The following is a 14,652-nucleotide window of genomic DNA, read 5'->3' on the forward strand; positions in this document are numbered from 1 at the left end:
AGGGCTTTTGTCTTCTACCATTTCAAATTAAAGGAGCTTAATTTTTGACGTTATTAGACACTATATTCAGTTCTCTTAAAAGACAAATGCATGGATTTTTACAGAGTATTTGTTACATCTCTAAGTTTCCAATGCTTCTTAAATTAATCATTATTGCTCCAAAGGGGTGGCATTTACTCAATCTTATTAACATGTAGACAATGGTTTTTACAGGAAAAACTCAGGATTTGTAAGTCATATTAACCTTGCTGTATATTATGAATTGAAAGTAAATATTTGAATTATTTTTTGTGTCTCAAACTCCTGGCTTGCCTATCAGTTTTGTTTCATTACTATTAATAAATAAAACTTGTAAAAGATGAATTTGAATTTCATGCTCAATCAACACTTGTACATGCTAATTCCTGATCCAGTTTTAAAAATTAGATATTTAATGATTAAAATTAACGTAAAAATTAAAGGTTACAGTAATTTGCTATTTCCCTATTTTAAACATCAAGCCAGTATTGATCTTTAGCTCTGTTCAAATACATGCAGCCAAACAATTTCTCTTAAGTGAATCCTATGTTTCTATCCAATTCAACTACAAACTGGAGATTTTACAGAAAAGTGTTCTAAAACCCTAAATGTAAAAAATTAAATCTAAGAAGAAATCAAATTTTGAAAATTAGATATTTCAGGGGAAAAAAAATAACCCTTTGAAGAAACATGTACACTGGTTTTTGAAATATGCATAATATTCATGAGAATAACAATTATCTTGTGCTATATTCAGAATCAGAAATTAAAATTTAAATAGTAAAAATATCACTATATTATATTCTAACAGATATACGTCTTGTGAACATTTCCATCAGTACTATTCCAACTAAAGAAGCTTAAAGTGCCTCAACTTTAGAGCCAAAATAATTTTTCTACTTTCTTTGCTTTCTAGACTTCTCACCTATAATGTTACAGATTACAATCAGCATTAACTGGAGGTAAAAATACCAAACTATGAAAACCTCCTTTAGCAACAGAAACACATTCATTCATTCAGTCAACAAATATTCAACATATGTCCTCTATATGCCAGATACTCTACTTGAGCTACACATACAGTGATAATTAATTCAAAACACAGCTCTGTCTTCAAAGAGTATACAGTATAAAAGGGAAGACAGACAAAAAAGCCAAATATATGAGGGTTCATCAGGAAAATGGCCCCTGAACCTCCCTCACCATTTTTTCTCTCCTAAGGGGATAGAAGTCATTATTAAATTTATGACCCCTATTCTTAAATGAGAAAGTCAATATACACTTTTGTATGTGTTTGTGCTGAGGAAGAATAAAAAGCACATACCATGTTTTTGTTTTAGGATCCTTCTGCTTTATCCTACACTTTCTGCAGTATGTATGATAAGAAGAAACATGCACCAGGCACTATTTTAAGCACTTTATATACACTTACATTAACTTGTTTAACTCATTTAGTCCTCACAACTGTCCTATGAGATAGGTACCTTTATTATCCTCACTTTAAAGATGCGGAAACCAAGGCACAGAGATTCTAACCCAGTCATTCTCATTCCAAACCACTACACATCCTGCCTCTCATTATATGGTACAAAATACATTCTTAAACAATGTAGGGGGAGGTTTTGTTTGAGATCAGACATGACTGTTTGTCTCTGAAAGGTTTAATGGGATTAAACGCTGGTAGCTGTGAGTGAATTTCCTTATTGGCCACAACCTCTACCCAAGCAGCCCAGGGAAGGACTGTAGGAGAGAATCAGGATACCCCTGGCACTAGTTGCCAAAGTAGTGGTCTGGAAATTCTCTGCAGAGCCCCAGCAGCAGGCTGTACCCAGACCTCTTTATTGTTTGCCCCCAATACAACTGCCAACACCATCAAATCTCAGAACCACTTGATAAATGACAAGTGAAACACTGTTACACATCTCCATCTCTTAGTTTGCTGAAATTTTCATTTTATTGCCATTAAAAGAATCAAACTACTATACAGTCTGCAAAGAGGGGAGTCATCCCTAATTTAGGGCAGATGAAGAACAACAAAACAACAATTACAAGGCAAGTATAATAGTCCCCCCTTACCCATGGTTTTGCTTTCCCAGGTTTCAGTTACCCGTGGTCAATCATGATCTGAAAATATTAAATGGAAAATTCCAGAAAAAAATAATTCATAAGTTTTAAATTGTGTGCTGTTCTGAGTAGCGTGATGAAATCTTGAGCAGCCCTACTCCGCCTGGGACATGAATCATCACTTTGTCCAGTGTATCCATGCTTTATACGCTACTTGCCTGTTAGTCATTTAGTAGCCTTGTTGGTTATCAGATGGACTGTCATGGTATCACAGTGCTTGTGTTCAAGTAACCCTTATTTTACCTAATAACAGCCCCAAAGCACAAGAGTAGTGAGGCTAGCAATTCGGCCATGCCTAAGAGAAACCATAAAGTGCTTCCTTTAAGTGAAAAGGTGAAAGTTCTCAACTTAATAAAGAAAGAAAAAAAATCATATGCTGAGGTTGCTAAGATCTACAGTAACTTTTATTACAGTACATTGTTATAACTTCTATTTTATTATTATTATTATTATTGTTAATCTCTTACTGTGCCTAGTTTATAAATTAAAACTTATCATAAGTATGTATGTATAGGAAAAAACATAGTATATATAGGGTTTGGTACTATCCTCGGTTTCAGGCATCCACTGGGGGTCATAGAACATAACCCCCCAGTATAAGGGGGGACTACTGGATAGCACTACAGGACCATGTGTAAAGGGCACCTAACTCAGATTTAAGAAGTCAAAAAAGATTTCCAAAGGAAAATAATATCTAACCTGAGACCTGAAGGATGTATAAGAATTTGCAAATTTGGACATGGGGTGTAGCAAAAGAGGGAGTCAAGAAAGCACATGAGAAGACCCATAAATAAGAGAGAACATGACAAAAACTAAAGAAAGTTCAAGAAAGCCAAAAGCAGAGAAGTGAAAAGGGGTTAAGGTATGAGAGAGACAAACTGAAGAGGTAAGCAGAAGCTAGACTGTGAAGATGATAATGATGCCAGAAGCGCGAATATATTGTAAGGATACTAGGAAGTCAGAGAATCGTTTTAAATGAGAAAAACAATCAGACTTGTGTCAAAATAGAAACAAAATAACAAGTTAGCTTCAATCATGATGATGAGTGAGGAGAGACAGGAGGCAGAGAAAACAAAGTTAAAAAAGCTACTCCAGTAATCTAGATCAGGAGTAGAAAAATTTTATCTGTAAAGGGCCAGATGGTATCTTAGGCACTGTGGTTTATTCGATCTCTGTGGCAATTACTCAGCTCGGCTGCTGCTGCAGGAAAGCTGACTTAGACATAGACAATATTAATATGTAAAACGTGGAGCCTGCTGTGCTCCAGCCATTTGGCCTGCAGGCAGTAGTTTGCAGACCAGATGAGTGCAAATGGTCAGACCAGGTAATCAGAAGCATGAATTGGGAGAAGTATACACATTCAAAAAATATTAGAAGATAGAATCCAGAAGTCTTGGTAATTGAAAATGAGGAGTCAGTGTGAAGATGAAGCCACAAAAAAATTCCAAACCCCAACGTGAGCACTCTAGCTACTCACTGGATAGGACTGGCAAGAGCAGGGACAGGACTGGGTCAAAGGAGGGGAGGTCACATTCTGTTCACATTCCACTCACCAGGCGGGAAGTCTATGGGGAAAGATTCTCCTCCCCCAGGAAGGCACTGCAAGTCACATGACAACAGGTGGCGCCATAACAATCTTCTCACAGGTAGGGAAGTGAATAATTAGGAAAATTAATATAATACACATTTAAGTCTATATGACTCCAAAGCTAAATGTTGATGAGATTCTTTGTTTTTGCTACTGGTATAAATAAAAGGTATCAATATAACCATATGGCTATATGTTCATATACCTCTAGATCTATCAATCTATCCATCTATCTCATATGGATTATACATATCTATACTATTACTCAGGCAACTTCAATTAAAATATTTTATTTTTTTGGAGGGGAAACTTTTAAATTAAATCTTTGTTTTTATTAAAATAATACTCACAAGACTAATAACAAAACAACTCTTTCCAGCCTTATCCTCCCTTACTTTGATACCTACTTCCTAGTTATTTCTTCTGTGTTATTTCTAAATAAGACGTGTACAGTGCTTTCTTCAATTTTAGATGCTGTCCACTCATTTCTTACTGTAGAAGATGAGGAGATAGCTTTCTTATTTAGCCTTTCTGTGCTTCAGTTCCTTCACTTGTAAAATAGGAATGATAATACATGTCTCACAGGATTGCCGTAAGGATCAATTAAGTGTGTGCATGTGCATGTGTAGTGCTTAGAATAATGCAAGACACATACTACATGCTAAGTATTAATGATGATGATTATTATACCACCAAACACACACACCCTCTCGAACTATAGTTTTCCCCCATAGAGTTTTATCACAATTTTAGTTAAATCGGTGTTTGATGTTTAGAGTGTTATGATTACATAAGTATTGTTCCCAGCTAAGCCAAGTAGTAAACAATGATTATATTTCCTTTCTTAGAAATTTCGTCCTAGAATTGTAATTGCCTCATTTTTTTTCATTCACTTAATTTTCCCCATAACTATTACTAATCCACCTTGAAACTCCCTGTGTTACAAATCTGCTCCCAATGTGCTCAAACACAATAAATACTAGTTTCTTCTTGTCCCCCCAATGAAGATGTCTATACCAGTTTTTCGTCCTTCCACTCCATTCTGGTCTGCTTATTTTCTAGGCCTGATATAAACTGTCATCCTGGGACATCTCTTAATTATCCTAAAATTCCCTTTTCCTCTCTTTGTGTTGACGATCTTGTCTCCTGATACTGTGGATTCCTCTTTTTTGGTTTACTCATTCATTATAATACAGTACATGTCCTCCCATGCTTTCTGAGAGAGGGGGACATGGGTGATACATTCTTTTGAGACTTTGAAGGTCTGAATATATCTTCATGTGGTGCCTTTACACTTGGTTAATAGTTAGGCTAGGCATAAAGTTTTAGGTTGAAAGTGACTTTCTCTCACAACTTTGAAGGTTTCATTGTCTTCTGGCTTCCAGATGAGCTAGAAGTTGCTGCTGAGGCCCGACATCATTCTCACGCCCATTCTTTTGTATATGATCTGTTTTGATCCTTCCCTCTACTCCCTGGTTAACTAAAGCTTTAATCCCAAATGTTCTTGTGATATTGTGATTTATCATAAGAAATACATATATTGGTTTCTCCCCCCGGTTCCTGACACAGGGCTCCTGAAACCCTTATGATTTCCTGGGTGATAGGAGTGTCTTTTGTTCTAAGGGGTGGGTCCTGGATGAGGGCTGGTCACCAGAAAGAATGAGCCAGGATTAGAAGCTTGGAATTTTCAGCCCTGCCCCCATGATCTTGAGAAGGGAGAAGAACTGAAAATGGAGTTAATGACAGATCATATCTACGTGATGAGCCTCCATAAAAATCCCAATAGTATGGTGTTTGGAGAGCTTCCAGGTTGGCAAACACACTCAACACTGGGAGGGTACTGCACCCCAACTCCATGGGGACTGAAGCTCCTGCACTTGAGACCCTCCCAGACCTCACCCCTATGTATCTCTTCATGTGGCTGTTCCTCTATATTCTTCATCATATCCTTAATAAACTAGTAAATGTAAATAAGTGTTTCCCTGAGTTCTGTGAGCTGCTCTGGCAAATTAATCAAACTTGAGGAGGGGGTCTTGGGAACCTCTGATTAGTAGCCAAGTCAGACAGAAGTTGTAGGTAACCTGGGGACCTATTACTTGTGATTGGCATCTGAAGTGGGGTGGGAACATTCTCGTGGGACTGAATCCTTAACCTGTGGGATCTGATACTTTACCTCCAGATAAATAGCGTCAGAATTTAGTTGAACTGTAGGACACCCAGCTGGTGTCACAGAGAATTGCTTGGTGTAGGGAAAAATCCCTACACATTTGGTGACCAGAATTGAAGCGCTCTGTGTGAGTAGAAAAAGGAGACTCAGGGGCCAGCCCGGTGGTGCAGTGATTAAGTGCATGCGCTCCGCTTCGGCGGCCCAGGGTTCCCAGGTTCTGGTCCTGGGCACTCACCGATGCACCTCTTGTCAAGCCATGCTGTGGCGGCATCCCATATAAAGTGGAAGAAGATGGGCATGGATATTAGACCAGGGCCAATATTCCTTGGCAAAAAGAGGAGGATTGGCATCGGATGTGAGCTCAGGGCTGATCTTCCTCACACACACACAAAAAAGGAGACTCACAGGAGAAACACACAAGGTAGACTGAACTGAATTTTTCTAAAATTTAGTTCTGAAATTTTATGATAATGTTTCTTAGTATAGTTACTGATCACTCAAAAGATCCTTTCAATCTGGAAACGTGTATGTTTCAGTTCTGGGAAAATTTTTTGTATTATCTATTTGATAACTGCTTCCCCTCCACGTATTTCCTTTCTCTGGAACACATATTATTGGACGTTAGGCTTCCTGCATGAACTGTACTCACTTTTATATTTTCTTTTTCTTTGTTCTTTTGTACTATTTTTCTGAGAAATGGCCTCAGCTTTCTCTTCCAACTTTTCTACTGAATTTATTTTGGTTATTCTTATTTTCTGGTTCTCTTACTTTTTTGTCTATAGCCCTTTTTCAAAAATTAGCATCCAGTTCTTGAAATATGCTAATTATATCTTTAAAAATAGTGTTCTTATGATTCCTGCATCACTTCTTTTATCTCTTGCCTTTTTTCCTTTAGGTCTCAAATATTTGATGATCTTCAATTATTCATTTACTTGTAAGAGTGAGGCACTAACATGCTAAATGCAAGTTCAGTGTGCAATGACTGAAGCTTATTGAGTAGTGGGTATCACCGTAGAGGGGTAGCCAGCCATTTCACTTTCACTATCCTTAGGTCTTTTCTCTTTAGTCAGTTTCTGCAAAAAGAAATTCCAGTCTTCTGTTTAGAGATTATAAACCTGGCCAACAGACTTTTACTTAATCTCCATTATTAGTACAGTATTTCACTCCACGCTCATTTGTGCCTGGTCCTCCAGAATCCAGAACGTCTCTGGTTCAGCCTCTCCACAGAGCAAGCTTCAATCGTCTTCTGTCAGAGGAAGATAAGGATAACTGTGTGGCCATGTGGAATAAGGAAGAGGATCTGGGGGTAGGTCTACTGCCCCTTATACATATGCTCAAACAATGCTATTTCCAGTTCTACTTCACACCTGCTGATATACCTGATGCATCTAATTCCTGAGTCTTTCAGAAATTAAATACAGGGGTTTTAAACAAGGAGTTCACTTGCTTCCCACTGACATTCCCTAGTATAGACACTTACATTTTTACTTTATTCACTTTCCATCTACTATCCAAGTTTCAAAATTGTGTTAACAGCTCTCATTTACTATAGTCTTCTTTCCCACTCTTTTAATCCTTGTGGGCTGATATCCTTTTCTTATTTATTGTAATTTTAGAAGAGTTTCAGAAGAAATCAGATAGAGATTAACGCACATCTTCAAACTGTCATCTTTAATGAGGAGTCTCATCTGTCATGTACCTACCATCCAGGTTAAGAAATAAAACATTATAAATATAGCTGAAGTCATCTCTGTGCTTATGATTAGCTTTTTAAAATTTTATAGATATAAAATCATGTCATTTTCAAACACTGATTTTTGTTATTCTAATATTAAATAGAAAAATCAAAGAAAAAAGAGAAAAGATTTAAAAAGTAAATATAATATTAATTAGAATGTTTTGCTCATCTTAGCAAATGTATCTCAAACAGCATGTTAAATAGTAGTAATAGAGGTCACTCTTATCTATTGTATTCTTTTTAAGGCAGGACTAAGTTGAGCTTCATCACTGAAAATAATGTTAGACCTTAGATTTAATATATTCTCTCAATTAAGAAATTTTAGAAAACAATTTTCATTGGGAATCTGTATGAATTTCTTGTGTACTACATTATGATTTCTCCTATATTTTTTCTATTGTTGTGATTTAAGAAAATAGCTATATTGAAGTATAATTTACATACTTAAAAACTCACTCATTTTTAGGTGTACAGTTTTAGTAATTAATTAATTTAGTAGGTTTACAGTAAATTTATAGAGTTGTGCCACCATCATCACATTCAAATTTTAGAACATTTTCATCACCTCAAAAACAAGAATGGCAGTAAATCTCTGTTCCTATCCCCCAGCCAGAGGCAACCACTGATCTGCTTTCTATTTCTATAGATTTGCCTTTTCTAGAAATTTCATATAAATTGAATCACACAAGATATAGTCTTTTGTGGCTGGCCCCTTTTACTTAACATAACATTTTTAAGGTTTATCCATTCTGTAGCATGTATCAATAGTTTTTATTGCTGAGTCATATTCCACTGTAAGGATATAACACATTTGCTTATCAACTCACCAGTTGATAGACATTTGGACTTTTTTCCAGTTTTAGCTATTATGAATAGTACTGCTATACTGCTATTTGTGTGTGCTCATATGTTTTTATTCCTCTTGGGTAGATACCTAGGAGTGGAAATCCTGAGTCATATTGGAAGTATATATTTAACTTTTTAAGAAATCACCAAATTATTTTCCACTTTCCATTCCCACCAGCAGTGTATCACAATTCTAGTTCCTCCATGTCCTTGCCAACACTTGGTAAGGTCAGTCATTTTAATTTTAGTCATTCTAACAGGTGTATAGTAGTATCTCATTATGGTTTTAATCTGTACTTCCCTAATGACTAACAATGTTGAGCATCTTTTCATGTGCCCAATAGCCATTCATTTGCCTTCTCTGGTTAAATATCTATTGAAATCTTTTGCCCATTTTTAAATTGGGTTTTTGTCTTCTTATTGAGTTGTAGGAGTTCTTTATATATTATAGATACAATACTACATTATATATGTGATTTGAAAATATTTTCTCCCAGTCTGTGGCTTGTCTTTTCATTTTTTTAATGGGATATTTTGAAGAAAAATTTTAAATTCTGATGAAGCCCAGTTTATCAATTTTTTCTTTTATAGCTGTGCTTCTAAGAAATCTTTGCCTATCTCAAGGTCACAAAGATCTAAGTTTTCTTCTAGAAAATTTAGAAAAACTATACTTTTAGTTCTTACACTTAAGTATATGGTCCATTTTAAGTGATTTTTGTGTAAGGTGTGAGGTAAGAATCAAAGTTCATCTTTATAAATGTGGATATTCAATTGCTCCAGCACCATTTGTTCATAAAACTATCATTTCTTCTTTGAATTGCTTTGGCATCTTTGTCAAAAATCAATTTATCAAAACCGTAAGGATTTATTTCTAGATTTTCTATTCTGTTCCATTGATCTAGTACTCATGCCACTACTACACCATCTGGATTGCTATAGCTTTATAGCAAATTTTGAGATCCAGTAATGTAAGTCCTCCAACTCTGTTCTTTTTAAACTTGTTTTGAATATCCTAGGTCCTTTGTACTCCTTATCAATTTTAGAATTAGCTTATCAATTTCTACCAAAAAAAAAAAAAAAAACCCTGCTGGAATTTTGAAGGGATTATAGTCATGCGTTGCTTAATGACGAGGATATGTTCTGAGAAATGTGTCATTAGGCAAATTCATCGTTGTGCAAATATTACAGAGTGTTGGAAATACAGCACTGATAGACTTGCTCGATGCAGGGTTGCCATAAACTTTCAATTTGTAAAAAACGCATTATCTGCGAAGCACAATAAAGCAAGGTACGCCTGTATTTGTTCTTGATCTAATTAACCGCTACTCATCCTTCAGATCTCATTTGAAGCATCAATTCCTCAGGGAAGACAACTCTGATCTCCTTGACTAGGAGTGTAATAGCTTGTTATAGCTCCTTGTTATAAGTGTAATAGCTCGTAAACAACAGCTCTCTTTCTTAGCGTTTATCACAAATCAATTTTTATTCATTAGTAGGATTATTTTTATGATTGTTTCTCTCCCACTTTACTCTAAGCTCCATGAAAAGAAAAACGTTCAGTGTTTTTGCTCATCATTATGTACTCACAGTGCCTGGCCTACTGTCTGACACACGGTGGGTAGGTGCTCAACAAATATTTGTTATATGAAGAATACATAAAAACTGTTTTAGATTTATTTTTGGTATTTTTTTCCCTTCTTTACTTAACTTATTATTTTCTTTCTCTAGATTCTTCATATATTAACTTGAATCATTATAACTTTCTTCCTAGTCAACTTAGACATTTTTTGTTAATATAGACATTTAGAGTAATATAATGCCATCAAGTATTACTATGGAAACATGCCATAGATTTTGTTATACTGTTTATATTTTTATTTCTTTTTTTGTTAGGAAGATTAGCCCTGAGCTAATATCTGATGTCAATCCTCCTCTCTTTTTTGCTGAGGAAGATTGGCCCTGGGCTAACATCTGTGCCCATCTTCCTCTACTTTATATGGGATGCCACCACAGCACGGCTTGACAAGCGGTGCGTCGGTGCGCGCCTGGGATCCAAACCTGCGAACCCCGGGCCACGGAAGCCGTGGGCCGTGCTTAACCGCTACGCCACTGGGCCAGCCCCTATATTTTTATTTCTATCCTTAAAAAATACAGATATGATGTGGCCTGTGAAAATGAATAAAGGAAACCTCAACTAAATTGGAATCAGGAAGGTCTATAGAGGGAGTTCTCACGTGCTACCACTCATCCGAAATTACCCCAAACAGGAAGAGACATAACTTGCATCTCCAACAGGAAGTTGCCTACTACTTTACTACAACAACATGAGGAAGGAAAATTTCCTTCTCACCCAGCAACAAGCTCAGCCAATGGAAAATGCCACAACTCATCCAATGAGGAGCCATTGCCACTCTGAACTCTTACTCTCCTCCAATTAATTTTCATTTGGAACAGCCCCTCCCAACTTCCCTTTTTTCTCTATAAAAGCAAGCTCTCCTCCTCTGTTCTTTGGACTTGCCTGTGGTTTGCCATAGTTTACATGTCCCAAATTGCAATTCTTTTGCTCTTGCTGAGTAAACTTATTTTGCTGGTAAAATAACTGGCTCTTTCATTTTAAAGTTGACAGGTCCTTCTACTCACCAACCATGAAAATTTTTCCATTTTCTGCAGAACAGCATCTAAAGCTCTCAGTAAAGCAGTCAAGTAGGCTCCCAACTGATTTATGGCCTATCATCTCATCTACCTACTTTATACTCCAATCAGACTGGGCTGCTTGCTATTCCCTTAAACAAGTATGGTACTTCTGTTTGTAAATACCTTTCCCCTGGTGCTCAGCACCTAATAAAACGCCTTAAACACAGCAGCTCAACAAATGTTTGTGGAAGAGTTTATACTACTTTTCAAGATCCAAGTTAAGATTTTTAAATTTATATCTTTTATAATTTTGAGTTATATTTTTACTTTGGAATTTCTAATATTATTATACTGTGATCTGATGTTAATATTGTTTATTGTCTTTTTTATTTTCTTTTTTCTTATTTTTCATTTGTTTTAAAAATATTTATATTTGTGAAGTCTATTTTTAAACTGTATTAAATAGTTCTTTGTATCTTACACTTTGGTCAATTTATGTCTAAGAAACATATTTAAAAAGATACATTGGCTTTTCTCCTGCCACCATTAGACTGTGAAATTCATGAAGGCAAGAACCATGTCTATCTTGTTGACTGTATTCTTAGCACCTAGGACAAGGTGGTATATCAGCTCAGTAAATTTTTAGAGTTGTCTTTAATTTTATTCTTTCCACTGCTGCTAAATTAAAAAGTATACATTAAGGGATTGTTAGGTAGATTACCTTATGAGAGAACAATGAATAAAAACATACATAATAGATGGGGTTTAATTAAATACAGTAACAGACACTGAGTTCCTAGTATGAATCAAGATGTTCTAAGAGTGGGATTACAAATACAATTCCTGCCCTTGAGGCCTGTGAAGATACACAGGTTAACAAATAACTTTGATATGGTGTATTAAAAGGAAGTTATGTATAAAATGGCATGGAAATAAGAGTTAAGGAAATCTTTAAATTGGGTAGGGGAAGGAGGTAGTTAAGGAAATTCTATAGCAGAAGTAAAATCCTTTTAAGGATAAGGAAACCAAAACCCAGACAAACTACATTGCTTGCTCAAGATCACAAGGCTAGAAAAGGAGATCTACTCCCAGTTCTGTGCTCTTTCCATTATACCATACTTATTATCAATACTTTTTAGCAGCTCACAAAAGAATTACAGGACAGGATTTAGAGAGTTACGAAATAAAATTTGGGGATTTATTCATCCTAACTCAATCTCCTATTAATATAAAAAATCAAGGACTGTACAAAATTGTGAAAAGTTAGACGAGCACCATGTAGTTCAAACAACTTTCTAGTTGATTGGCCTATGAAAAGAATGCACCTTAGGGGCCAGCCCAGTGGTGTAGTGGTTAAGTTCGTGCACTCCACTGTGGCGGGCCGGGGTTCAAGGGTTCGGATCCTGGGAGCAGACCTACGCACTGCTTATCAAGCCATGCTGTGGCAGGCGTTCCACATATAAAGTAGAGGAAGATGGGCATGGATGTTAGCCCAGGACCAATCTTCTTCAGCAAAAAGAGGAGGATTGGCAACAGATGTTAGCTCAGGGCTAATCTTCCTCACCAAAAAAAAAAAAGAATATACCTTAAAAAGTGCTGGTTAAACGTATTTCACCAACGATTTAAATATCCCAGCCCAATCAGTGTGACTTAGACATAAACAGAACCATTAAGTTGTATCACACCCATATAGACATATTTTTTAAAAAAGTGTTAATAGAGGGACTGCAGTAAATCTTTAAAAAAGAAAGGTCAAAAAACAAGAAACTGCCAACCATTAGTCAGCACTTTCCAACTAAGTGAGACCCTGAATCTGTAGATCTATGTATTTTTAAGACAATTGAGAGAGACATTCTTTTAGTGGCAGGGATGGTCTTTAGGCTTTTCCACATGTCTCAAGACTATTCAATTACATTTAGCTACCAAGCAACCTTTCCATGACTAATTTGCACCACCCTCTCCCACCAATATGTGTTGGCCCCACATGCCTGACTTTGGAACTCAGGCCACAAATGGATTTTATTTCTTTGCACAGAGAAAGAGGAAGAGGAAAAGGAAAATGAAGAGGAAGAGGAGGAGGAGGAGGGAAGAGAGAAAAGGGGGAGGGGTGAGATGCTCTAAAAAATCTGGATATTTCACATAAAAATGCATATTCCCAGCTTCTCTTGAAAATTCTGAAGCTCTGGCAATACTGGGCCTGCACTGCCACTAAGTAAAACCAGCCAGAGTTAAGTAGCCATAACCCCTTTTATATGGGACATTTGCATTTCTAGTTCATCATCACTCCTTTCTATTTTCCTGATACTGAGGCCAAATGTCAACCGTCATTTATCGTTCTGCTTACAGTGTTGTTTTCCCTATAAACTTCAAAGAATAAAGAGTGCCATAGTTGGTAGACAAGTGCAGATTTTTTAAAAAGTACAATCCACTCTTCACATTAACGCAGTAAAACAAAGCTAGAATCAAAGAAATCAATTTACCTTAATCTGAGTCTGTTCGATTGACTTTTCCCATATCTGCTGATCATATGCTCCAATCTGAAATAGGGAGCAGGCTATTTAAATGATGCAGAGGAAATCCTTTTATTTAGGTCAAGTCTCACAAAAGTCATGGAATTATTAAGTATCGATACACTATATGGAAAATGTTTGTGCTTCTCAGAGGTTAGAATAAATTATTATTTCCAAGGACTGTTTCCTTCAAAATTCTAAAGTAGCTGGATCTCAAATTAAGTTAAAAAGCAATGTCCAAAATATTTCAAATTAATTTTTACCTTAAAAGATATTTCCACTTCTTAAGGAAAAAATCAGTAGGAAAACTAGAGAGGAATAAAAGGTAACAGCTCAATAAGATTGTTGACAGTACCAATCTGAGCTGTGCAGATACAAGTTTCATGTGTAAAAAAACAGTTTGATTAGAAACAAACTTTCAAAGCATTGCTGTGGCATTGTGTATGCAGCCTGGAGAGGGGAGGTGACTAGAAAATCTTATTCAGGGACCTGGAGTTTAGAAGACCTAATGACCTTGTACATCAGTTTTTCCATTTATGTTGAGAGAGATCATGTAAGAATAACTGGCATTACCAAGCTCAGGGAAAACTAACGTGATATTCTTTGTGCGAGCTTTTTGCAGGAAGTATGCTTTACAAATAAAAAATATTGATATTACCTTCTTTTGGTACCACGATATAGCATCTCTCTCATTTGAGGCCATCTGTGTCTCCAGCCAGAAAACGGAATTTCACTGAAAATGAAGGAAAACCAGTCGGTGAATCCAGTTGCTGGAAGGTACTCTCCCAGTTTGGGTAGAACTGAAAAATCGCTTCTGTCAGCCTCTCCATGAGCTGCTATCTCTTTCTCCGGCTGTCTGCCAGGAAAAAACAAAAACAAAAGCAAACCAAAAAACCTCTGGCGCAGTGGCGACCGGAGAAGCCTCTCTGCGATATTTTGTGCGAGTGTGTTCATGGATGCAGGGAGGGGGAGGCAGGGGAGGTCGCTGGAGTTGACCTGCACTCCCCTCCTCCGCTCCCCAGCGTCC

At 36.5% G+C, this 14,652-nt stretch overlaps 1 protein-coding gene across 3 annotated transcripts in view; it reads right to left on the reverse strand.

Annotated features, from left to right (window-relative positions):
* PHTF1 (putative homeodomain transcription factor 1) overlaps positions 1-14,652 on the reverse strand; it is a 50,194-nt gene that overhangs the window by 35,042 nt on the left and 500 nt on the right. Inside the window, exons 2-3 of one of the 3 annotated variants that reach the window (XM_058538829.1) lie at positions 14,284-14,358; positions 13,596-13,652 (exon numbers count right to left, since the gene is read on the reverse strand). In XM_058538829.1, the coding sequence (XP_058394812.1) occupies positions 13,596-13,652; positions 14,284-14,328 (102 nt within the window). In that variant the 5' untranslated portion in view covers positions 14,329-14,358. Of the gene's footprint in view, positions 1-13,595; positions 13,653-14,283; positions 14,641-14,652 lie in introns of those variants that run through there. The other 2 variants (XM_058538831.1, XM_058538830.1) reach the window with 2 other exon arrangements.

The sequence above is a fragment of the Diceros bicornis genome, chromosome 4 (genome assembly GCF_020826845.1).
Source record: "Diceros bicornis minor isolate mBicDic1 chromosome 4, mDicBic1.mat.cur, whole genome shotgun sequence".
NCBI classification, from domain to species: domain Eukaryota; kingdom Metazoa; phylum Chordata; class Mammalia; order Perissodactyla; family Rhinocerotidae; genus Diceros; species Diceros bicornis.